We start from the raw sequence: 25,165 nt of genomic DNA, 5'->3' as shown, positions 1-25,165 counted from the left end.
CCTTGCTTTAGTTTCTTTTGACAGTGTAGAATCGTGTGTTTGGCTGTCTGCTAAGCTCTTCCAAAAGAACTCTCAATTTTCATCCAGGTTTGTCTGTCATATTTACTCAAATTTAAGACGATCCTGAATGTAAGACAACCCCCCAATAATTGGATTCTGTACGTGGAAAATTTATAAATTAGTTATAACTTTCCACGTATAGAATCTAATTATTGGAGGGTCATCTTTAATCCATACCCCCACTGCTGCAAGGGGCAGGCAGTGGGGCAGCAGGTAGTATGGGGAGATCAAGCAGCTGGCCCCCTGCTTGTGCCTGCCCCCTTGCCACCTCTGCCTCCTGCCGCCTCCCCACCACACACCTCGGGTCCCCACTTCTCCCTCTGCTCCCTCTCCTGCCCCTTTTCCCCAGTCTCTACTCCTCCCTTGCTCCTTGCCTCCACCCCCTCTTGTCCTTGCTCCATCCCCATTCCAGTCTAGGGCAGTGAGCCTGGCCCCAGCCCTCCTAGCAACTGTGTGATGCTGCTATGGGACTGGCCATGCTCAATGCCCCAGGCTCCAGCTTGGACAGAGAAAACATAAGGAGGCGGGGGAGAGGAGCAGGTGTGAAGCAGAGGGTGCATGGGGGGAAGAGATGGGGGAAGAGGCTGGTTGGGTACAGAGGTGGTGGAGGGGCAGGCAGCAGCTGCAGCTATGGCCCTAACCCTGGGTACAGGATGAAACCTGAGCACAGCAGCTGTTTGCCCCATCCTGCCCCTTCCCCCTTTATTCAATTGTGAAATGCTTTTTACCCATGTTACGGGGTGGGGGGGAGAATCTCATCTTAGAATCCTGTAAATTAAAATATTTCTGTTTTTTCTGGCACAACTTGGTCATACTTTTCCTCAGTTTTAGGAGGCTAATAAACTAGCCTCCTCCTTGGCCAGATACAGAACCTATATGCAAATGAGAGTCCTTTCCCACTGGGTCCAACGCAAGGAGAGATGCAGTTTAGACCCAGTGACAGCCCAGTCCCAGTGGCAGTGAGAGCTAAGGATGTGGTCATCATGGGGGACCTGAACTTCCCAGACATCTGCTGGGAGGAGCAGTCAGCCAAGTCTGATCGCTCACGTCGGTTCTTAGCCAGAGTGCAGGACCTCCATCTAACCCAGGAGGTGCACAGTCCCACCAGGGGAGACGCCTTGTTGGACCTGGTGCTGGCCACGGGTGATGACCTGGTGAGGGGGCTGCGGGTGATGGGCCACCTGGGAGACAGTGATCATCGCTTGCTGGAATTCACCATCCAGCGTAAGGTGGCAAAGGGCTGCAGCAAGGCAACAGCCCTAGACTTTAGGGGGGCTGACTTCAACAAGCTAAGGAGGATCGTTGGGGAAGCGCTGAGGACCCAGAGGGGAAGGGAATCAGATGTCGAAGGTGAGTGGTTGCTCCTTAAGGAGACGATCCTCCATGCCCAAAGGGAGGTAATCCCAACAAGGGTCAAAGGGAGCAGGAGGGCACATAAACCCCCATGGCTCACTAAGAGCATCCGGGAATGCCTCCTTGCTAAAAGGGAGGCATATACCCAATGGAGAGATGGGGTCATCACCAAGAAGGACTATGTTACAGTCGCCCGAGGATGTAGGGGGGCAGTCAGGAAGGCCAAGGCAGAGTTGGAGATAGGACTAGCTTCCCGGATTAAGGACAATAAGAAGTCCTTCTTCAAATACATAGGGGGTAAAAAGAGGGTCCCGGGTAATGTGGGGCCCCTGCAGGACACGATGGGCAACTTAGTCATCACGCCAGATGACAAAGCTAACATATTTAACGATTTCTTTGCCTCTGTCTTCCTAAGTAGGGACCAGTTCAGCCACCTCCCTGCTGGGCCCCCCTCGGGCCCCGAGAGAGACACGCCTGGGCCAGGGGTTAGCGAGGAGTTAGTTAGGGTACTTCTGGAGAGGCTGGACGTGTTCAAGTCCGCTGGTCCGGACGATCTTCACCCTAGGGTTCTACAGGAACTGGCCGAGGTCATTGCGGGATCCCTGGCGCGGCTCTATGAGCACTCGTGGTGCTCTGGCGAGGTGCCGGAGGACTGGAAGAGGGCCAATGTGGTCCCTATCTTCAAAAAGGGAAAAAAAGAGGACCCGGGAAATTACAGGCCAGTTAGTCTTACCTCAGTCCCGGGTAAGCTCTTTGAAAAAATTATCCTGGCACACATCCAGGAGGGCCTTGCGGGGGAATGCGTGCTCAGGGGCAACCAACATGGGTTCATCAGTGGCAGGTCTTGTCAGACCAACCTGGTGGCCTTTTACGATCAGGTCACCAAATCATTAGACGCAGGGGTTGCTGTGGATGTAGTCTTTTTGGACTTCCGGAAGGCTTTCGACACTGTCTCTCACCCTGTCCTCATCAAAAAGCTGGGAGACTGTGGTGTCGATGCCCACACGGTCAAATGGGTCGCCAACTGGTTGGAGGGCCGCGCCCAGAGGGTGGTGGTGGATGGGTTCTTCTCGACCTGGAAGGACGTGGGCAGTGGGGTTCCGCAGGGCTCGGTCCTCGGGCCCGCACTGTTCAACATCTTCATCAGTGACTTGGATGACGGGGTAGAAAGCACCCTGTTCAAGTTTGCTGATGACACTAAGATGTGGGGGGATGTGGGTGCACTAGAAGGGTGCAATAGGCTACAAGCTGACCTTGACAGGTTGCAACGGTGGGCGGATGAGAATAGGATGGGGTTTAACACTGAGAAGTGCAAGGTGTTGCACATGGGGAGGAAGAACCGGCACCACACTTACAGGTTGGGGAACTCCCCTCTTGCCAGCACGGAGACGGAAAAGGATCTTGGAGTCGTCATTGACTCCACGATGAACATGGGCCGGCAGTGTGGGGAGGCAGTCAAGAAGGCCAACCGTACCCTGTCATGCATCCACAGATGCATCTCGAGCAGGTCCAGGGAGGTGATCCTCCCCCTCTATGCGGCACTGGTCAGGCCGCAGCTGGAGTACTGCGTCCAGTTCTGGGCGCCACACTTCAAGAGGGACGTGGACGATATGGAAAGAGTCCAGAGGAGGGCCACTCGTATGATCAGGGGTCAGCAGGGCAGGCCTTATGAGGAGAGGCTACGGGACCTGAACCTGTTTAGCCTCCACAAGAGAAGGTTAAGGGGGGACCTTGTGGCCTGCTACAAACTGGTCAGGGGGGATCAGCAGGTATTGGGGGAGTCCCTGTTCCCCCGTGCGCTGCCAGGAGTGACCAGGAATAACGGTCACAAACTGGCGGAGGGTAAGTTTAGATTAGATATTAGGAGGCGCTACTTCACAGTCAGGGCGGCTAGGGCCTGGAACCGGCTTCCAGGGGAAGTGGTGCAGGCTCCTAGCCTGGGGATTTTTAAAAGGAAGTTAGATGAGCACCTTGCCGGGGTCATCTGACCCCGGTGCTCTTTCCTGCTAAGGCAGGGGGTCGGACTAGATGATCTACCTAGGTCCCTTCCGACTCTAGCTACTATGAAACTATGAAACTATGAAACAGTGAAAGCACTAGGGGTTCCTCAAGGTTCCTTGGGCAGCCCCCCGGAGAGTGACTTTTATGATAGCGTTACAGGCCCCCCATGTGCAATGTTTCTCTCTCACTGGCTCCAAGAGCTAATCTTTCCAGGTTACAAGCAGAATGGTGCATGTTCCTCCTGCATCTCTAGTCTACAAACTCAGACTGGGAACTGAGAGCTGAGCCGGATTCCTTTTAGTTCATCTTAGAGTTACGGGTATGCTTTTGGTCACCGTAAAAAGGAATGGAGCCAACAGCAAAGTTTTTGTGACAAGAAGCAGAAACAGTTCATATGTTCTGTGGGTGATGAATGAACTGGAGTGAAGTCCTGCTCTCTCCCTCTTAGCTGTGTTGGCCTTGCAGAGCTAAGAGGATCCATACAGCACAATTGGAAGGTAGGAGACAAAATAAGCAAGTGATCTGCCTCCCAGTTGCCAAACTGGCTCTCCTATTTGCTACATGTCAAACCCTTAGCATTTGCTCCCATGCTTCTCTTCCCTGCTGTGGCCAATAAGCAGCCTAGACCTCACCAGTAAACTGAAGGAGCCAGCCAGCGCTATTGGCCTATGAAGGAGCCATGACAGTTCAAGACAGGAAGCTCTGCAGATGAAGACTGAGGGCTGCTAGGTCGCAGTCCCAGCTCTGCCACTGACCAGCTGTGACATTAGAGGAGCCACTCCCACCATTGCCTTGTTTGTAAGCTCTTCAGGGCAGGGACTGTCTTTTGCTATGGATTTAGATCCATGGAGTCCAGCCCTTATTGGGGTCTCTCATTGTTCCCATAATGGAAATCTATTTGAAGATGAATTTGCTTTGCCATTGCCTGGTTAGGGGTTGCGTTTGGTCTTTGGTGGCATTCTGAGCAGAGAGAGAGACTATACAAAAGGGGCTTTCTGTCTCTCTCTTTTTTCTTATTGTTCAGCCTACAGCCCCGTTTGGCTGGAAAATTGGAAGTCAGAGACAATCTGCCAAGGGGTGACACTGCCCACTGTTATGTAAATGCTGCTGTTCCTGGTTGCTGGAGTGTGGTGTTCATTTGATCAATAAGAGGGGCTGGTGGAAGCTGTTTGATTGGGGGTGGGGGAGGGTGGCCTGCATTGCATGTCATAGGGCCTCTGGGGATGGAGAGTAATGCACAGCAGACAGGAATCTGAGGACAAGAGTAGATATGAAGTGATACTCTAGCCCTCTAGCTAGAGACCCTCAAAAAGACTTTTTTCCATACAATACAGTTAATTAGCTTAATGGAGTATCTTCTGCAGTGTGCTGCTGGCAGCTGCTCCTAACAACCCCTTGCTACAAAGCAGGATTTCTTCCCACTGGGCCAAAGCAGGAGATGTGGAAGAAGTCTGTTCTGCAGGCTGGCTCTGATCTGAACCGGGAGGCAGCCTCCCCAGTAGGGGCTGAGCGCTGCCTTACTGCTGGTGAGTTTTCCTTGGATCCATCCACACACGCCCCTCAAATGCAGCGCTTTGGGACTCTGGCTCCGAACGCAAATGTGTGGGTCTGAGGTTGCAGTGACAAAGCACGTGATGAAGGTTTAATTAAAGGAAAAAAAGATGGTTTGATCTAAGAAAGCTGCCGCTTCCTAGCAGCCACTCTCAAGGGGATGCTGGTGTTCATGGCACCTTGCTCCTCATTGAGCCTGATCAGGAGCATGTGGCACTGCAGGCAGAAGGTTAGTATGCTCAAGGAAGAGCCTCATAGGTTTTAGTGCATGAGCATTGGTACCAGGGTGGCCAGTCCTAGGTGTTTGGATAAACATCCAGATTCCTGCCATCCAGCTAACACAAGTCTCCAGAATTAGGAGTGACACATCATGTGACTGCAAGCTGTCTACCTTGAGGCTTCTGCTTCTGGTCTCTGGTCAGCTGCGAAAGTAGGCAGCTTTGGGCTAACAGATTGTTTTGAGCACTACAATGGCAGGCTGGAAACCTGTTATCTTCCCCGCTCTGTCCTGAACATAATGAGAAGCACTGTTTTTTTTTGTTTTGGTTATCATCTTGTACTGGGCCATCTGGAACAGGGGTGGGCAAAATGCAGCCTGCGGACCGGATGCAGCCCATCAAGCCATTCTGTCCAGCTTGTGGGGCCCCTAAAAAAATTATAAAATTAATATTAATCTGTCCCTGGCTGCTTGTCATGTGTCCCTCGATGACTTGCCAAGACTTGGTAAGTGGCCCTCCTCCCAAAAAATAATTGCCCACCCGTGATCTAGCATCTATACTCCATGCCTATCTCACATGTCCTAGGCCATCAAGGCTGGACCAACACTTCAAACCTATTATTGCGTATTAGAGAGGTTTCTTCCTTTCCCTGCACCGCCAGTCTGCCAGAAAGAAGAATAGTTTCTATTCACCTGGTTAAGCTCTCACAGCTCACAGGCACAAGAGCAGTGCAATATGCTCTCAGTGCTGATTGAGTCAGACCCAGCCTCGTGTCCATGTAGCATGAGGGGAAGCAGAAATGCCCCCACTGGTATGGGTTATGTAGGGGGCGCTTTTCTTTGAGCCAATATCCATTGCATTGCTTTTCTGCCAGTGGCTGTTTTAGATACATTTCCATCAAAGCTACAGGACTGGAAAACTGAGATGTTAGACAAAGCAAGTCCCCACCCTAAATCTGTGTCTGACACCAGAGCCAGAAGGGAATGCACCTGAGTATCCTGATGGCTGTTGCATACATGGAAACCCCCATTCTGGCTCCATAGTTAAATATACAGCATAACTCAGTCTTTATGCACCAGACTAATGACAGTCTTGGTTGTATGGAGGGCAGGGCTTTGCTCTAAATCTCTTTTTCCTTGCAGTAAGTCATGCTGGGCTATTTGTACTGTTGGCAGTACCCGAGTAAAATTTATATGACCTTACAGGAGAAAGGAATGCTAAGTTTGAGTCCGGCATGGGACTCCTCTGAACGCTACTTGCCTGTGCTTGTTTGTGAGACTTTTTTAGATCTCTCAGTATCTCTTCGATAACTTTTACTTGTAAGGCCCAGAAACAGAGAACTGCTAATGCTTGAAGAATTTATGTCCCACCTCAGCTGAAACCTACCTCTCGTGCTGTGGTTCGTCTCACAAAGCACATTTTCGATGAAGAGGGTAGAGACCAGTTTTCTTGTGTGGCTGAACTAGTTAAAGGTTTCCAAAATGGTAAATGCCAAGGGTGAATTTCCTGTATTAAGGCTTCTATTTGTCTTTAATATATTTAGATTTAAATTGTTGCACTTCATATCCCAGCTCCAAATGGGCATATGTTCCTTTAAGAAAATGCTTTGAATTGAATAGATGCCCTGTGGCATGCAGGGGTTGCCATGGAAATTGTTCTTTCTCATTGAATCATGGATTCCTTGACAAGTCTAACTTATGCAAACTTCATCTGAGCTCCTTGTCAATAAGGATAAACGGGCACTTGTGAGGAACAAAACCTCGATGTCCACTTTGCATTTGGTGTGCTGGGGGGCTGTGCGTGCAAGTGTGAGTGTGTGTGCATGCATGTGCCTGTGTGTGCATGTGTCTTGTTCCAGAGCACAAGTGATGAGGAATGAGGTACAGTGTGCCCTGGGACAGCAGCCAGGTTAATGTAGCTTCCTTCCCCTCTGAAAGCTTCCCAATAGTTCTCAAACAATAACAGCTCTTCCAAGAGGTTTTTCCCGTTATTTTGGTCCCGGTTTTCTCAAGGGGCTTATTTGGTTTGTTTGTTTCAAAGTCCGTAATTGACTGTTGAGATCCTAATTGACCTCTTGAGTGCTGTGTTCTCGGGGAGGGGAAATGTAAAAGGTGCTCTGACTTTTCAGTAGTTGCTGTGTCTCAAGTGACTCCCAGAGCCAGACATTTCCTGGTCCTTCCTGTCCGTGCTACAATCTACCGAGGGACATGGTCTGAAGAATTAGCATGTGTGGGAAGGTGCAGTGATCGTTAATTGATCCCAGCAGATGAATCATGATGAAAATGCCTCTGGGAAATAGGCATGTGAGTGATGTTGCCCTCCATTGGCTGGGCCTACAATAAAGAAAAGGGATTTATTAGAATAAGTGGCCTTTTGAGCTCTTTTTTTAGCTTGGATGCCAGAGGTCTGTGGCTTTTGAGGCAAAGCAGTTGGGTATATTTGCCACATGGAGGAATGGCATTTGTTGTGTGTGGCACGTAGGCTCACGACAGAGGGGAAAGGTAGGGCAGATCTGCAAGAATGAAAAACTTTCCCCTCTCGTTCAAGGTAGCTGTATTTTTTTAATTGATTCTGCAACAGTTTGAAGCCTCTAAATTCAACCCCAAGGTATTTCTGCAGCAAGTGACAGTGCTCTCCCTCCTCTTTGTAACTTACATTTTCTTCCATCATGAAGACAAATGGTCCATTGCAAGATACTCATACACTGTGCTCATTTTGCTTCCTTTTGTTTTTAAATGTTAGAGTCCCCAAACCTTCAGCACCCTGCCCCCCCAGGGGCTTTGTTCTCATGAAGCATCCGCATCAGTACGGAGTCTAGTGGCTGAAGGGATCTCACTCACCTTGGTATATCTGCCTGGACCTCAGCATTGCTAGTGCACTGCACTTGCTTCTCTAGTGTTTGGCAGCAGAGCAGGCTCAGGGTGCTGCTGCTGCCCAGCTCTGAGTAGGGCCCTGGGGTAGAGCCTTTTTGGCAACCTGTTCCTCAGCTTGTTTATTTTCAGTGCAGCGATTCTGTTTTATATGATTAGGTTCATTTCATAGAAGGTCATCTTAGCTAGCAATGTGATACCCTGAGTCAGGACTGCCTCATCCAGTTCAGTAACAGATTATATAACATGCTTGGGAAGAACGGAGTAAGGAAAAGCCTGCCATAGACATGGGGGTTGTGCCTGATGCTTTAGGAAGCCACTTCCAGCCCTGTTTTCTGTACCCGTGCCACATCTGCAGCATTGCCAGCTCTCATGGGTGTGAATCATGATGGTTTTCATAAAGCTCTAGCTCTTGGAGTCATGTGATTGGCCAGTTGAGCTCCTCTTATGTTTCTAGCTCCTGTGGTACCAGACAAAAGCTTGAATCCTAAGGACACAGGACCCTAGAGGCAAATAAAAGAGACTCTCAGATATAAATAATGAGCAGGGATCCTGGTTTTCTCAGTTTAAAAATCACAAATTCTCTGATAAAACTCACAACTTCCACAATTAAAATTAAACTTCACTATATATATAGGTATCAGTTGAACACCCTGATTCGCCATACCCTACAGACAGCTCTGCTCCCAACCCACAGCCCCCTGTTCCTGCTGGTGCCCCTCACTGCCAACCCACTGCCCCCCTTCCTCACACCTGAGGGCTGGGGGGTGGAATGGGTGTGGGGGGGGGGGCATGATGACATGGCAGGGAGGTAGGGGGAGCATGTGACCATAAGATTTCTGCACCTACAGCAGGGCACAGGCCTCGCCACAGTGGTACAGCACTCCCTTCTATGCTGGGTCCTGCCTGCTGCGCCGTGGAGGCAGCTCCTGCTCAGAGCTGGTTCAGCTCAGCTGCAGCCCCATGCCCCACTATGGGCACTGAAGTCTTGGGGGGCACATATCCCCCTACTGCCCCCAGTGTGTGGCCTGTGGTCCCCCCCTCCCAATACATGGTCTGTGCCTCTCCCCATCACCATACACACATTCATGTGGTGCCCCTGCAGGCTGGTACTCTGCCAGCCTGCAAAGGGAAACCACTGATTTCCTGCATTTTTCTCCTTTTTAAAGGGGAAAATCCTTGATCCTGTAAAAGAGAAAAATCTGTGTTTTTCTGCATTTTCAATAGCAAACAGAAAACCTGGATCCCTGATAATGAGATAATATCATTTTAAAGACTGTCTCATGGCACTCTGGGGGCTTGACTCATTTTCAAACACTTCTGGTTGGCAATGCTGTCTCAGACTGCAACATCTGGTCTGACAAACTGAACAGGGTTAAGCCAGTTCAGCCCGTGGAAGGAAGATTTTCAAAAAACTCTGGGATACTACATGTAGTGGAGCTGGTGAATCAGTAGGCAGTGCTTTTTCTTTGCACCAGTGCTTCACTAGTTACCCAGCATGATGTTTCAGAGTGCCAAGTTTTTGGATGAGTGTTGCCTGCTTCAGATGAGCCTAAAGCCCAACTTGTTACCATGGGAGCATCTAAGACCACGTGCCCCGAATTCTGGCGTAATTCTTATGTTTGCGGTTGCCTTTGGACACCTGAAGACTCCCTTGTCTCTTCCCTCCATCACTGTAATTTCTGTTGGAGAAGATACTTCTCAGCTTAAAGAGAGGGGTTGGGCTGCTGGCCAATATTCAAACAGCTGCTGCTTGCACTGCAGACCGTGACCGTGGTATTGGTATTGGTAGGCATGATACCATTTGGTAGGCGTTTGTTTGATTCCATTGTCCTGCCCAGTGGGTGAGTAGGGAATATGCAGTAATGTCTTCTGGGTCGGGGTGGGGAAGGAGAGAGGCGGGCAGGGAAGGGTGAAGACATGTAACAGGATTGTTAACTGACTTCTCTTTCTCCCTTTCTTCCCATGTAGGTGGAAAATGGTGCTGAGTATATCTTGGAAACCATTGACTCCCTCCAGAAACACTCCTGGGTCGCAGATATACAGGACTGCATCGATCCTGGGTAAGGATTGCTTGAGGAAATTCCAGGGTCAAAAAGCGCAGCCACCTGTGCTTGCACTCTGCGGCTCAGGCACTCGGACCTGTGCTGTCCTACTTGCTCAACTACAGATGGGTCCGTGCTCTGGCCTGTGGCACTCAGGTGACAGGAACCACGGGTCAGGAATTCCAGCTGTGCACAGTGGAGCCAGCGGCCTTGTGTCTGGACATCCCAGCTGACACTGACCACTCATGTTGAGTAGGTCACAATTTAAACCCTGTTCGTGGCTCCAGATGTGAGAAGCCATCATACTATAATCATCTCCCCATTTCCTCTTGTCGGTCTCCTCCAAAATTCATCAGACAGTATGATTCTAGAGGGGCAAGGGAGGCCCTTTCCAAAAGCCCCCCCGCCCAACCTCACAGCCCTGACTGCATGTATGTCTAGGTACTGCCCTCGCAGTGGAGGGCTGGGAATGGCTTATATTTACTCTCAGACCAGAGTTGCAGTGTTTTACATTTCTTTAATGGAAACCAGAGTTGTTCTATCTGCCAGAGAATTGCTCATTGCCTTGCAAGGCTGTGTAGAACAGCCACTTACACAGTTGCGTTTTAAAGGCTGGTAGAAAGTGCTTAAATATTTAATTGGCTATTCGCTGTGAGGTGCTATGAGTGCTGGACCAAGGCTGTGGAGGTGAGATGCACACACCAAGGAGTTAAAGTGGAGTGTTCAGACTCCAGGGAGGGGAAACCATGTGGGAATTGCCTGGGGCTTTGGAGAGGCGGGGGAAGAACAAGGCTTTGTAATATGTCTTGTTAGGAATGTGCTGTGGTTTTAGTCTGTGCTAGTGTGTTAAGATCTCTCGTCTCCCCCTACTGAGTTTCAGTAGCCCATTAGTAGAACAAGCCCACTCTTTTCAGTACAGGGGTTGTGAGTTCTGATCCTTTGTCTGGCTACTTCATGAGAGTTACATGGCCTCATAGAGGTGAAATGAGATGAAGTTTGCAGGCCTGCTTTAAGCAGGAGGTCCTATTACATGATAACAAATTCTCATCTGGGTCCAAATCTTCTGAATCCCTGGGAGATATGGGGCCATCTCTTGGCTGCTTCATAGAACAGCAGTTCTGAGGTAGAGGGCTATGAGCCCCATAGACTTTTACATTGAAATTGCTGTCTCTTGAGTGATGAACCTCAAAGATGGGGAACCCTTCCCTAATGTCTTCTACAGCAGATGGTTTAGATCCCTTTGCCCGAGGGCAGATGCAGCAGCTTCCTTCCTCTCTACACTTCTTTTGATGCCTGTTGTTTGAGAAGCTCCAAACACCTTCTGGCCATTTTGTCAAACCAGCCAATGTAGGAGATAGACAGACAGGTTCTTCACATTTATAGATGTGCTGTGGGACACAAGGTATGAAGGTTTAAATGACTTGTCCAAGGCTTTGCAGTGAGTTGGTGGCAGAGCTCAGCACAGAACCCAGGAGTCCCAAATCCCAGTCTGCTGCACTATCCACTGGTCAGTTCTGTTTTGTGGGGGACATTAGTTCAAAGCAGGACATAAGCGTGTTGGAGTCAGAACGAGTCAGGAAGACATAAAGACACCAGCTGCCTGAACACAACAGCAGGACCTCAGAGCGGTGGGGGTGAGGAAGGACTGTTCTAATGAAGGGGTCTCTGTGCACTTCAAGAAAGACATGCTATGGTTAAGGGGGAGCAGTGCCAGTGGGGAAAGCCTGGGAATGGTCAGAATGGAAGCACTGCCCTGAGTTGACTCTAAGAGGCACCTTGTGTCCGCAAGTGCTGTCCTTCTCTGAAAGGTCTGGTGCTATCTGCTTACTGTCATTCAAAACTGGATTTTTCATTTCACGGTGAGAAACGCTGTTGTCAAAGCATCTGGGTGGGAAGGTTTGCAGTGCAGCCATGAGGCACACGCGTGGAAAGACTGTGCATTCGCATCGCATCTCTTCCTGATATTTATAAACCATTGTCACTGAAACATTTTGAGGGGTGGGGGATAAGAGAAGGGGAGATAGTGAAAACGAACAATTTTTCATTTGAAAAATGTTCTTAAAACCCCTTTTGTCAACCCAAAAGTCCATTTGCAAAATGTGAGGAGTTCTAGTAATCACAGCACCTGCTGGGAGTGTGTTACTGTTCTTCCTTTGTGCCTGGCCCTCAGAGTGTAGGAGTGGCTACAGCTGCTAGACCTGAACCTTGGTGCTGTAGCTCAGGCTAGAGAAGCTTCTACTTCTAGCTCTGCACATCCCACTTCTGGACCATGTCAGAGGGTGGCTGTCTTACAGGTGGGATCTTGTCTGAGACTTTGCCAACCAGGGAGTTACACTTGTCAGAGGCTACAGCAGAGTACAGTGCTTGTCTTCAGACCCGCTACTGTGGAATGCCTCAGTTCTCAAACAGCTTCTACACTCCACCCCAGAGGTGGGTGCTTTTCACTCCTTGGGTCAGTGATTCCTGTACATACAATCTTTTGGGTCTGTCAGATTGCAAGGTGCTATAGGAATGTAAGATACTGCTTTATTTTTGCTGATATTAAAAAAAGGGGCTGGGGTTGGGGAGTGTTGGATCAGCTGGAGAATATGAAAACGCTTAAACTACCCTAACAAATAGCACTCAGGACCAAATAGATGTGCTTCCTATATCTACTTTTGTGCAATGTAGGGCTCCATTCTCATTCCAAACCCGTCTGAAAACTGAAAAAGCAAAACCTTGTCATGGCTCTGATGTTGCAGGAAAGAGTTAGAAAGCTGAGCCAGTTGGTCTTTCTTTGAATCAGTGTCTTGGGAGCCCATTGTACGTATCCTGCTTTGCTTAGAAGAGCACTTGGGGAATATACCCAGACCAAGGAATGGGGTAGATGCACTGGTGTCTCAAGCTTCTGCATAAAAATGGATTCTTGGAGTTTAGAGGATGCATTTGTACCCCTTGGTCCCTGCACTGCAGCTTTTAAAGGTCCTCTAGTAAGGAAAGCTTTACAGACATCATCCCCTGCCACCATGAGATGCTGTGCAGGCCCTGGGATTAAACACATGCACAAGTGGCAAGAAGCAAAGTAACACATGCACAAGTGGCAAGAAGCAAAGTGAGGATCTTCTGTACCTCTTCCAGCTTTACTATCCAGGGGCTGGGCTAAGCAATGAGAGATGGGCAGTGGGAGTCTGATTTAAGGTCACTGTTCATCTAGACTGCTTTTTAAATTTTCGTTCTATAATGCATAGAAAGTAATGATATTATTTTAAAAGACTGTACTCTGTGGCACTTCATAAAACACATAAAGAAATATCTGAATATTCAAACACCATAATAATAGCCAACACTTGAAGCACTTTTCATCACTAGTGCTCAAAGCACTTTACTAGGCTGCTTGCAGAGGTTAAAAACCCCCCCAAAATTTGCTTTATTGAAAGAAGCAGCATGTTAGTTTGACCCAGCTCCACAGTGTCTATATAGATTGGGCACTTTTATCTAATAGTTGATTCAATCAGCTGTCAGATAAATGTGCCCCAAAAACCCCACTAAAGCGCCTGATCTATACAGATGTTGGGTGAACCAGTTCTAACTAATGCACTGCCTCTTCTGGGCATGTGCTGGGCTCAGCACAGTAGTGCACCAAGTTTAGAGTAAACCACCATTTTTGTTTGTTTTTGTAACATCTGTAAGCAGCATGCACAAGTCAGTAGGATGGTCCCTGTTTTTCAAATGGAGAAACTGAGGCACAGAACAGCAAAGTGACTTAACCAGGGCCATGCACCAGGGTGGTGACAGAGCCAGGAATGCCTGGTCCAGTTGGCCTTCTACAAAACCTTTTCAGGAAATAATTCTTAATAGGCACGCACTGATAGAGATTTTTGTGGCCAATACCAATAGCCAATTTTTCAGGAGGCATGTTGGCTGTTATGAGTCTGATTTCTGATATGCAGCCTGGCAGCTTGAAGAGTGTGTCTAGCTGGTAAGTCTGTTGTGGTGGAAGGGAAGGGGCATAGTGGGGGCAGATCAAGGCCCCTGCGGTGAGGGAGGGAGTTGGGCTGGGGCAGGGGCAGGCACTGCCCAGTTGTGGTAGGGCGGGCACAGGATAGAGCCATGACTTGTACGGGGGAGAAGCTCCTGCCACTGCTTGGGAAGCCATGGGGACGTGTGCCCCTGGATCTGTGCAGGGCAGGGTGGGCTGCCACTTCGGGCTGGGGCTGGGGCAGTGCTGGGCTCTTTCTGATGGGGGCTGGGCTGGGCTGCGCTCAGAGTGGGCAGCAGCAGCACTGTGAGGGAGGCTACAGGGGGGGCTGGAGCCACCCCAAAGTTTGCTATAGTCCCCCTCCCAGCCCAGTCCAGCCCCCCTGGGAAGAGCCTGGCCCCAGCCCACAGCAGTAGCCTGCCCTACACACAGATCCAGGGGCACATGCCCCCATGCCCTCCTGGGGTGCGCACAGTGGCAGGACCCACTGTCCTCTTGTGCTCTGAATGAGACATGGCTCCATCCCACACCCTGCTCTGCCCTGGGTGAGTAGCGCCTGCCCCTCCACACCCCTTCCCTGCACCCTCCTTTTCCACCGTAACAGACTTACCAGCTGCACACAGCTCTCCAAGATGCTGCGCTGTGCTTCTTGCCGCCTATGTGTTGCGCTGCAGCTGCGGCCGCACGCATGCACAGGGCATTATTTTACGTTATTGGCCACGTCAGGGAAAAAAAACCCAAAAGCCGATTTGTGTTGCAGCCAATTTTCTTTATATCGGTGCCAATCCAATATCAGACCGATGTATCAGTGCACTTCTAATTCTTAACTACTTTCCTCCCCACACAGAGAGCAACAATTAAAGCAGCTAGGTTTAAACCTTGGGTGTGAATAAGAACATCTTTAATTGCTTCAGTGGGATGTTATTTGTGTTTGGGAACCCACCCACAGAAAGTTTGTTGCAGAATTGGGGCCTGAGATTTCTAGCTCAGGGATTCTCTTCCTTTCTTGTTTGTATCATGCCCAGCACAGGTTTGGTTTGGCCTCTGGACACAGCTGTAATGCACATAATAATGAGCCATTTAACACACTGACATACACATTTAGCACCAGGAATGAATTTTCATTCATCTTGTACACGTTGTGCTCGCTTGTTTTTCATTTGCCAAGGATTCAGAATGAACACCTTCCCGTAAGTGCCCTGTCAACACATTTTCTGCAGAGTGTATTTTTTTTTTTTAATGGTTGCAGTTGAATGAGTCCGATTGCTGATTCATTTACTGGTCGCTAAATAATGCAGCAGCTCCCTCGTGAACAATTACCGCTAACACAGACCACTTCCTGGGCTTTCTGCTAGCACGTGTCTCCTTAGTTAAGCAAGAGGCAGTTGCCTCTGGGAGGAACAGAGTCTGGAGTGAGCATCACCCTTGCAGCCATGGGGAAATAGGATTTACTGCGAATTCTTGCATTAAAATGGTACAAAAGCACCAGGATAGAGAAAGTGGGAACAGATGTGATTGATGGGGTTGTTGGCCAGTTGATGGATACTTGCACATACTCTGTTCTTGAGGTGGTCATTATGTCTGACAAAGCATAGCCTAGAGCTGTCTCTCCGACTTGAGGCCAGTTGCTTCATGGCACAAATGACTGGCCCTGTACTGATGACCGGGGATCTGGGTTTTCTGTTTGCTGCAGAAAAAGGTGGATTTTCTTCTTTAAAGGGGAAAAACACAGGAAATGGTGAGATTCCTCTTGCAGGCTGGCAGGGCTGGTTGGGGATGGGGGAAGCAGGATGCAGGGGGTGCTACGTACACGTGGGCTGCACACATGCACACGGCAGCCAGGCAGTGTGGTGGAGAGCAGCTTCCACAGCTCCCTCCAGGTAAGTCTGTGGGGATGGTGGCGGGCACAGGTGACGTGTCGGGGCGGGGGGTTGTGCCCACAGGGGAATGTGGGGCTGCAGTGGGGCCAGACCAGCTCCTAGCAGGAGCCACCTCCTTGGCCCAGTGGGCAGGATCTGGCATGGGACAGAGCACCATGCTGCCATGGCTGCCAAAGTGAGGCATAAAAAACAAAATAAAACAAATCATTTTATTATAATGATTGAGGCACTGGTAGGCTTTCAAATTGCTTTAAAATTGTAATGATATGAATACAATGAGTTGGACAACCTCAAGAGGAGGGCCACTCCTATGGTTAGGCAGGCAAAACCCTAGGAGGTGAGCTTGAGGGCCCTGGATCTCTTCAGCTTCCGCAAGAGAAGGCTGAGAGGTGATCGTGTGGCCGCCTACAAATTCATCAGGGGGCAGCAAGGAATTGGAGATGCTCTGTTCACCAGGGCAGCCCTTGGAGTAGCTAGGAACAATGGCCACAAACTGACGGAGAGCAGATTTAGGTTAGACATCAGGAAGAACTTCTTCACGGTAAGGGTTGACAGAATGTGGAATGGGCTTCCCTTGTATCCAAGTGGTGCTCTCCCCTACCTTGGGGGTCTTTAAGAGGAAGCTAGACGTGCACCTGGCTAGGGTCGTCTGACCCTGGTACTCTTTCCTGCACAGGGCAGAGGTTTGGACTTAATGATATGCTAAGGTCCCTTCCGACCCAAACACCTATACATCTATGAACATTGTGTTCAACTGATCCCTATGGATACAGTGGTTTCATTTTAATCGCAGAAAAACTGTAGATCTGGGGGGTTTTAATTAGAGAATTTGGGATTTTTTTTTATCGGAGAATTTGGAATTTTTAAACAGAGAAATCCAGGATCCCTGCTGAGGACAGGATGGCCCTTCAGTATTTGCTCGTGGGTCTTGGAGGCTGCCTTGTGATGGGAAAGTCCGTGCTCAGCTGAGGTCTGTGCAGGACATGGAGGTTCAGGGTTTTCTGACACTAGGCTTGGTCTCTCAGGCAAGTCGCATAAACCCGCACTCCTAATGGCAGGGGGAAAGGAGTCACAGAATAAATTAAAATGGCTATGCTGATTTCACAAGAAGGTAGAGAGGCTTTCTTGGGAGAGGAATGGTAACTATGAACTGCCTCACAGCTGGAAGCAAAGCGGGAAGCCTGGGCTTGCATAGGAAATCAAAGGCCACTAGTGCAGACGCACGGGAACAGGCAGGCGAGGCCTGTCAGAGTGGTGGCGAGGAAGGTGCATGCCAAAATAGAGCTAGGAGAGGACAGACAGTGGGCCGAATGGGGAACATGAGCCAAAGCAATGAAAGCGACTGCTCTCAAGAGCTGCTACTCTGGCTCTATTCATCAGGGGCCGAAAGAGGTGTGATCCCACAGGCCTAGTTGTGCTGGCAGAGCCTCTAGGGCAGACGCGGTGGTGCTGGCCACACTCGCGTCCTGCACAGAAGGTGGCTTGACATTAGCAGAGCAAAGTGCAGTTCTGGCAGCAGAGCTGCCTCCACGCTGAGAACACGCTACCAGTGTTCATTTGGCAGGGAAGCCTGATCAAGAGGCCAATTTCAACACAACCCCTGTGAGCAGCTCAGCACCCTGTTCTTCATGACACCGTATGTAACTGTAAATAGGTTTAGCCACTACCCTGCTCTCCATTCAGTCTGCACACACCCAGCCTTTCTGGGAGTCTCTTAAGAACAGCAGAGCATAACCAATAGCCTCTGATCCTCAGGATCTGCCTGCAGGGCCTCCCCTCTGCTTGAACCTACCTTGTCCCTCTGACACTCTCTCTGGAGTTGGTCCAGAATTCCTCATCCTGTGGAAACACTGGATGAAAACAAAATTACGTTTGTTTTTGATGCAAGTTTTACCTGAAGTCTCAAAAAGCAACAGCTTTTGGCCAAACCCCAAAAAGATTTAGATCAAAATATTTTGCAAAATTTTCCACTAGAAGCCCGGGCTTTCCCCTAAAGTTGTTTTGCTGCAATTTTCTCTGTGAGCTGTTTTTGATGGAAAATTTTCAGCCAGCCCTAACTCGATCCTATTTTTTCTGTTGCTTGAACAGCCCTAATAAAGTTCAAATGCCAATGTGAATTGACAGGGTGCGCCTGCGCGTCTGCATGGGGCTTCAGTATCTGATATCTAGTCACAGCCTTGTCCTCCGCTTCTCTGCTGTGCCTTTTGATGCTGCAGGTACCTCCCCTATGTGAATTTGGCTAATCCTTCAGGAGCAAATGATAAGCATTGCAAATGTCATGTGCTGGCCTTTTTAGGAGCGTGCAACTGCGATGTGGAACTAAGGTTTAACCAGAATTGTTGGATTAGCCAAATGAGTCCCCATTTCTGCTTGCAAATGGAAATTCCTCCTCAAGGCAAGGCATGTGTCTGCAGAGTGACACCCCATGAGGGACCATCTGCTTTGCTTTTTCCTTGTAGGGACAGCGGAGATGATATTGAACTTGCCTCCTGTGCCCAGGGAGCCTGTCTGCCGGGCAGGATGTCCTCCTGCAGCTGTGAATTTCTGTCTGATGGTAAGGATGGCCAGAGAAAATTGCCAGATGTCTCGGTTTCAGATGCTGGGTGTCTGTGGGTGTCAGGCTGGCTTCTGAAGTGTGAATATTACCAATGACAAAGGAAACTTCATAAAAGGTGGGGGGAGCTCTGTTGTGTTTTGTGGCCTATCTTTTTCCATGCAGCCTCTCAGATGTTACAAACTAAATAACTAATCATTTCACAGTCTACTAAAATGGAGAGAAAGTGGTTAGCTCTCATGTGGCCTGTAGCTGGCCCTAGCTTGGCTTCAGCAACTTTCCTCTTCCGCCTATTCCTACAGAAGTGGATGGCTCCCAGGAGGAGTGAGGCTAGCGCATGGAACACTTCTAGGTTACTCGGTCAAATCTGGCCCATTTCTACTGTTGTCCTCTGCTCCCTGTGGTGTAGGACATGAGTTTGAATCTTAGTCCACTTCCTAGTGAGCATCCCTGTTGCTAGCCCCAGCAGAGCAGCCACCTGCTGAACGGTATCATCTTTGCCATTTGTAAGGGGCCCCTTCCGGCCCGGGTAAGAGCTTGCTGACACGATGAGGTGGAGTAGGCTTGAAGTGCCTCTGTCTTTGATATGCCTGTCCCCTACAGACGTTGGACGCTAACTAATCTGAAATATGTCAGGGCATCAGCTGGTTTTCTCTGCCTAGAGGGCACAGACAACATACCCCCTAGAACGGTTAGCACTGGTCCTGCATTGATTTGCAGAAGGAGCCTCAACATGTTAAGCCATTAACATCTGAATCTCTTTTAGACGTGCACAGGCCTTCAGACAGATGTACCATGCCTCCCCTCCACAATGCTGCCCCACCTGCTGCCACAGCCACCATCGTCTCAGGACCACACGCCAGGGTCAGGGACTCCTCAGGGGAGCATCTGACTCACGTTCCACTGGAGAACTTCCTGCAGACTCTGGAGTCGCCAGCCACCAGCAGTCATCTAGCAGGTACCTGGAGGGCCCGGGGGTGGGGTGCAGCCAAGTTGGTCTCTTTCCTAAACTGGCTTTAGCAAAAGGTTAGGACAGGGGTAGGCAACCCCTGGTACACGTGCTAGAGAGTGGCATGCAAAGACATTTTGCTTGGCCCATGTGCCGTGGGGAAAGGGCTGGGGCTGTGCTGCCACAACAAGGATCAGGCCCCTTGTGGCTCCCCCACCATCTGCCCCTGGCATGCTCACATATTACAAGTTGAGGTTGTGGGTATTTTTGGCACTCTGCCCACAAACGTTGCAGACCCCTGGGCTAGGACTCTCCTTCTCTGCCATGTGGCATTTTCAGTGGAATTTGATGGGAGTAGCTCTGTCCCCCGCTAGCCACAAGTGTATTTCCGGTGCCTGTTACAAACCCCAGCATCCAGTCTGACGTGGGCACTGGCTTCCCAGCATGTCTTGTGTACCTCAGTACAAAGTCCTCCTGCCTGAGCAGCCAGGAGTTCCTCTGTGTAGCCTGTGCACTACTGCTGCATCTGCTTTTCAACAGTAAAGGCTTTCCTTTCTCAGCTGCCCCTTCCCCTTTTTTTTAACCCTTTCTGCCTGTGCCAGGTGATGAAAGTGAGACAGAAGTGGAAGTCAACCTCTCTGATTTCCCCTGGTTCCATGGGACACTGTCACGGATTAAAGCTGCCCAGCTGGTGCTCTTCGGGGGTACCAGGAGCCATGGTCTGTTTGTCATTCGGCAGAGTGAGACTCGCCCGGGCGAGTACGTGCTGACCTTTAACTTCCAGGGAAAAGCAAAGGTAGGTGCTGCTGCTGTTGTTACATCTCTCTTAATGCAGCAATAACACTTGTCCAGTTGCAGGGAGAGCATCAGAGCAGCTGTGTCGTACAACCCTGAGGCTGATCTCTCCCATGGGAGAGGGTCTCTATCAGGCTAACTCCTGTGGTAGGGCACCTGAGGTGCCTGTCACTTTGAAAGGCCAGGCAGCGTGCAGAGCCATGGGCAGGTGGGGTCAGGACTATTTGAAGAGTCAGCTGATCTAGGGGCCAGCAGGTGAAGGTAAGCCTGAACACCAGGACCATTTACTAGTCCATGGAAATGCGCTCTGTAGTATATAATATGGCCACCCTTCGGTACAAAGAGTGATACTGGGAAACAGAATCCCACTGAAAATGAGAGAAGGCATATTAAGTAGCTGCCAGAGTTGGAATTTACTTCCTGGTGCTTTTGTCAAGATAAGATAACCACCAGGGGCTTTTGTGGTGGAGGCTGAGGGATAACCACCATGAGCCATTGAGGACTAGCACTGATGGGGGAAAGAGAGCAGCTCTGCATCGGGCAAGAACAAAGGGCATCCCTAGAGGAACAGAAAGGAGGATCTGAAAGCTGCTTGTTGGTACAAAATGCTGCCTAAGGGTCCCTGCCAGTCCCAGATATAATGAACAAGTAGTAAAGTGCCTGGTGATCTCACAGCATTCTCCCCTCTGCCCCCAATTCTCCGGAGGTTATCCAGCTTGCTAATGGCCACGCAGGTTTGGGTGTGGGCTCAGCTCCTGAATGTTAGTGCCCGTCCAGAAGGATGCAGTCAGTACAACTGGGGTGCTCAGGTTGGCTGCAGGGAAAACCAACCTGGTGTCGGGGAAATGCTGAGGTGTAGAGTTGCACCCCAGAAGTTTGACAGCTCGTGCTTCTCTGCTATGAGATGAAGGGTTTAAAGAAATAGTGTTGGCAGTTATTTGTCCTGGTGCCAGCCCATCAGGGACATTGCATTAGGAAGATCGGAGCAAGCCCTGTTTTTCCTCCACCTCCCCCGCCCTCGACGCCCCACTGCCTTTTTGTTCTTGGTGGCTGGTTCTTTGTCTTGTGCAGATCATTTTTATGCAGTGTCTGTCTCATGTGCCCCTGCATGATGAATGGACTGTGCATTTCTACTCCCAGCACCCCTTGTGTAAAGCTGCTGACCTCACTCCATAGCACTATAGAGCACAGCCACGTGTCAGAACCAGTGTGGGACTGCTAGTCTGCAAACCAGTGAGCGGCTGAGAGCACAGGATTGTCAGGCTGGAGAAGAGACCACAGCAGAAGAACTTGGTACTATGGCCTAGTGCTTAGTATAGAGCAGGAGTGCCTTGAGATCCTTCTAAGGGTGCCACACAATGTTAGCACAGTTAGCTGCACAAACATGATTCACAAAATAAACCTAGAGATTTCCAATAGGAATCCATAGTGTTAAAAGCATTCTGCCCTGTTGTGGGCTTCCTGAGTTCTTTGCAACAGAAGAATTACTTTAATGCTTTTCTGTAGTCAAAAAATAAGTGAAAACATAAGCGGTGGCATATTCAAAAGGATGCACTGAGTGAACCACTGGTCTAGAGGATTACTCTGAATATCAGTATCCTGCTCCTAGCTCTGCCACTGACTCATGCAGTGATGCAGGGCAAATCACTCAATCCCTCTGTCTTCATCTCTCTCTCACTTGTAAAACTGGGCTGATACCTCCCTTTCTGGGGTGTTTTGAGTCTCTCTTTTTCCTTAGTCCTATTTCTGCTTGACTGCTTGAACTGAGCCAGATCTCCAGACTCTAGAGAGAAGTATTAGTTGTTCCCTGGTGAAACTGCTGGTTAATCTCCTGTGGAGAGGAATATTGACCTTTTGGCACCAGCTGCAGAATTTCTTGGTCTGATGGGCTAAAGCAAAATGCAGTTTGCATGAATGGTACTGCAGCTAGAATTAGAAAGGGTTAAACAGGATGGGAGGTGTATATGGCTGAACTAAGAGTGCAAATCCCCTCTCTCCATTAAAAACAGCAGGGGTATACTAGAGTCCAGCAGCTACTCTGCCAGACTCTGGGCTAGGATAAGGGGAAGGGGAAAAGAGATGCTCCTTGAAATGATGTTCCTCACCCCAGACTCTGCAGGGCTGGAGTGGCAGAGGCCATCCCAGGGTACACCTTAGCCTTGGCAACTCATTACAGGCCTAATCCTGAAAGCCACGAGCAACCACAACTGTATCTGGAATTGGGAGTACCGTGGGTACTCATCATCCCTCTGGATCTTTTCCTCATGCTGTCCTCTCCCAAACATCCCAGTTCTCAATACATGCATTGATGGAGTTCATGAATCTTAAAAAAAGCAGGCAGGGCTCCAAAGAGATTAAGGAATGCTCCTCCCCTCTGGACTGCTGGAGAAGCACTCAAGCCTTTTAGTTAAAACCTTCTACTGCCTGATTAGCAAGGACTTCCATAGCTGGATACCAGTGCATGGAAGACAACCCAGCTGAACCAGCCTCCTGGCTGACACTACCACAGAGATGTCAAAAGAGATGCTTTAGTCCACATGCCAACTCCTGCTCCCTTTACGCAGGCTAGTGCAGCCATCAGTCCCCCTGAAGCTAACAGGACTCCCTGAGGTAGGGAAGGTTTGTCTTGGAGTATAATTTTGGGAGGAGGACACACTTTTATATGGTAGGGAATACAGGGACTTACGGTTGTGTCTGACGTAGTAGATTCACAGACATTTAAGGCTGGTGGGAATTACTATCGCTCTCCAATCTTGTTAGAACTAGACTTCTGAAGCTACCAAAGTTTTGCCACTGATGTTGGCTGAATGAAGAGCTCTCAGTGAGCAATACATGTACACTTCCTTTCTGGGACAGCAGGGCTGTCTGGTGGTGTTCCAGGCCTCTAAAGAGAGAGCAGGTGCTGCTGTTATTAAACAAGTTCACTGTATAACAAGGACGGCAACTTGCTCTAATTCTTGCCGTTCTGGTAGACAGCACTGCTGCCTAGCTGTGGTCTGCTGAGAAGCTGTGTCAGTGGCCTGGATGAGTCAACGTGTCGCAAAGCTTTTGACTTCTAGGTCACCAGTTTGAATTCAGCTGAGCTCAGTAATGACTAAATGTTGTTACCCCTGAGGACCACGTGGCAGCGAGGGCTGCAGTCTCAGCCTGGTTCCTCCAGGGACAGAAGGGCCTCCTGGCCATTCATGCTAGTGAGTTGACTCGGCAGAAGCCTGGTTAAGGCCCTGGGCAGAGCTGCCTTGTAGCCTGTAGACATTGTCTCAGGGCCAGGGGTGAGTTAGAAAGGCAGGGACAGACAGGAAGCTCCCAATGGGAGCCTCTGGCCAGGTTAACAATGGCCTCTGGTTCCCAGGGTTGTTGCCCGTGTCGGATGACCTAGGGCATGCCAAAGCACCAGAGTGCAATGTGTGTCAGCAGTTCATTCCACGGCGCACCACTCATTTCAGGAGCCAAGAGAAGCAGAGACCCACAGGGCCTGTCTGTGTCCAGCAGTCTCCATAGGGGATTCCTCTGTGTTCATGTTGCAGGGCTCTTCCCTTCCCTGCCATAGGGCATGTCTTATATATAGGCTTTATCAGTACTTTCCTGGACTTTATTAATAAATATGCATATCAGTGTTTTGTGAAGACCAACGCAGGTGGATCCTGGGGTTAACTGAGGGATTTGCTACTTGGGCAGTTTCAGTGAACAACACTGCCTTCCTAGGGGTACCACTGTAACAGTTTAGCAGGCCAAGCCACAGTGGTAAGTGGCAGAGAGAGAGCCCTTGATTTCTCAGCCAATGCCTTGTACTGCTGTTTGGTATCATGGTAGTGTGCAGCTGGAAGCATTTGTCAGTGACAGACTTGGAGCGCAGGCCCCTCACTGTGCATTCTCCGTGTGCAGCCTCTCTTCTTTAAAGACTTTCCCAGATTTTCTTTGAAAGAGCCTTTGCTTTTGATTCCTCCTCTTTCTCAAGGAGCACTTCTGTTGAATGCTGTTCACAGCTCAGAAGGGCAGCTTCCTCAGCCCGTCGGGTTCTGAATGGGTCATAGCAACTGTTGCTTGGCAGCCAAACAGTTTCTCACAAAATGCTCTGAAATGTGAGATCTTCCTGTTTTGAGCCAAATCTTTAGTGAAGCAGAAGAGCGGGGTTATGTTTGGAGACTAGTGGCCACCTCGGTGGGGGGAGGAGCAGATGGCCATGTCCTATCCATCACGTGTAGGGAATGAGATGCATGAAGCATTGGCAGCAGGTGTGCTCTGAAGTCACGCACCTGTCCATATCTACCTCCTTTAGCCTGCCTGTCTGCTTTGCCTTGTGAAGGCTCCTGACCCTGGTATGCTTCTCTTTGCAGCATCTACGGCTCTCCCTGAATGAGACTGGCCAGTGCCACGTCCAACACCTCTGGTTCCAGACCATTTTCGACATGCTGCGGCACTTCCACACCCACCCCATCCCCCTGGAGTCCGGCGGTTCTGCTGACATTACTCTCCGCAGCTACGTGGTGGCACAGAGCCCCCTGCCTGGTAGGTCACCCTGTAACACAGCCATGCTTGAGAGCAGAAGTCTGAGAGGGATGTAAATGTCCACAGAGCCCTGGTCTGCTGGGAGCTGGGCTTTTATTTCTATGGGTTGGAAACTCAAAGGCTTAGAGCCATCTGCAAAGGGGAATGAACACTGCTTCATCCAGGGTTAGAGTTGGAGTAGGTTTGCTGCATTTGAATTGTTCTCAGCTCATTCACACACAACAATTAGAACCTGCTTTTAAAATGTTTATATCATGGAAGGGCTCCAAGTGTGCCTCCACACCCTATGATAAGTATGCTCGGACTGGATTTCCTGAGATCCTGTAACTGTCCAAAAAAAAAAAAAAGGCCTTCCCCCACCAACAGTCTTTTCTAGAAACTAGGCTGTTGCTTTTGTGGTGTTGGCTACATGTTGACCCTTG

General features: G+C 49.7%; 1 protein-coding gene across 7 annotated transcripts in view; it reads left to right on the top strand.

Moving 5' to 3' along the window:
• Positions 1-25,165, top strand: part of SH2B2 (SH2B adaptor protein 2) — a 71,362-nt gene that overhangs the window by 40,548 nt on the left and 5,649 nt on the right. For all 7 annotated transcript variants that reach the window (XM_090025714.1, XM_090025712.1, XM_090025709.1 and 4 more), the window contains 5 exons: positions 10,025-10,116; positions 18,396-18,490; positions 19,257-19,448; positions 20,042-20,235; positions 24,572-24,743. In XM_090025714.1, the coding sequence (XP_089881840.1) occupies positions 10,025-10,116; positions 18,396-18,490; positions 19,257-19,448; positions 20,042-20,235; positions 24,572-24,743 (745 nt within the window). The remainder of the gene's footprint in view (positions 1-10,024; positions 10,117-18,395; positions 18,491-19,256; positions 19,449-20,041; positions 20,236-24,571; positions 24,744-25,165) is intronic.

The sequence above is a fragment of the Crocodylus siamensis genome, chromosome 13 (assembly GCF_052110815.1).
Source record: "Crocodylus siamensis isolate JL-2025a chromosome 13, ASM5211081v1, whole genome shotgun sequence".
In the NCBI taxonomy this organism is placed as follows: Eukaryota; Metazoa; Chordata; order Crocodylia; family Crocodylidae; genus Crocodylus; species Crocodylus siamensis.
This window is presented reverse-complemented; position numbering and strand designations above follow the sequence as displayed.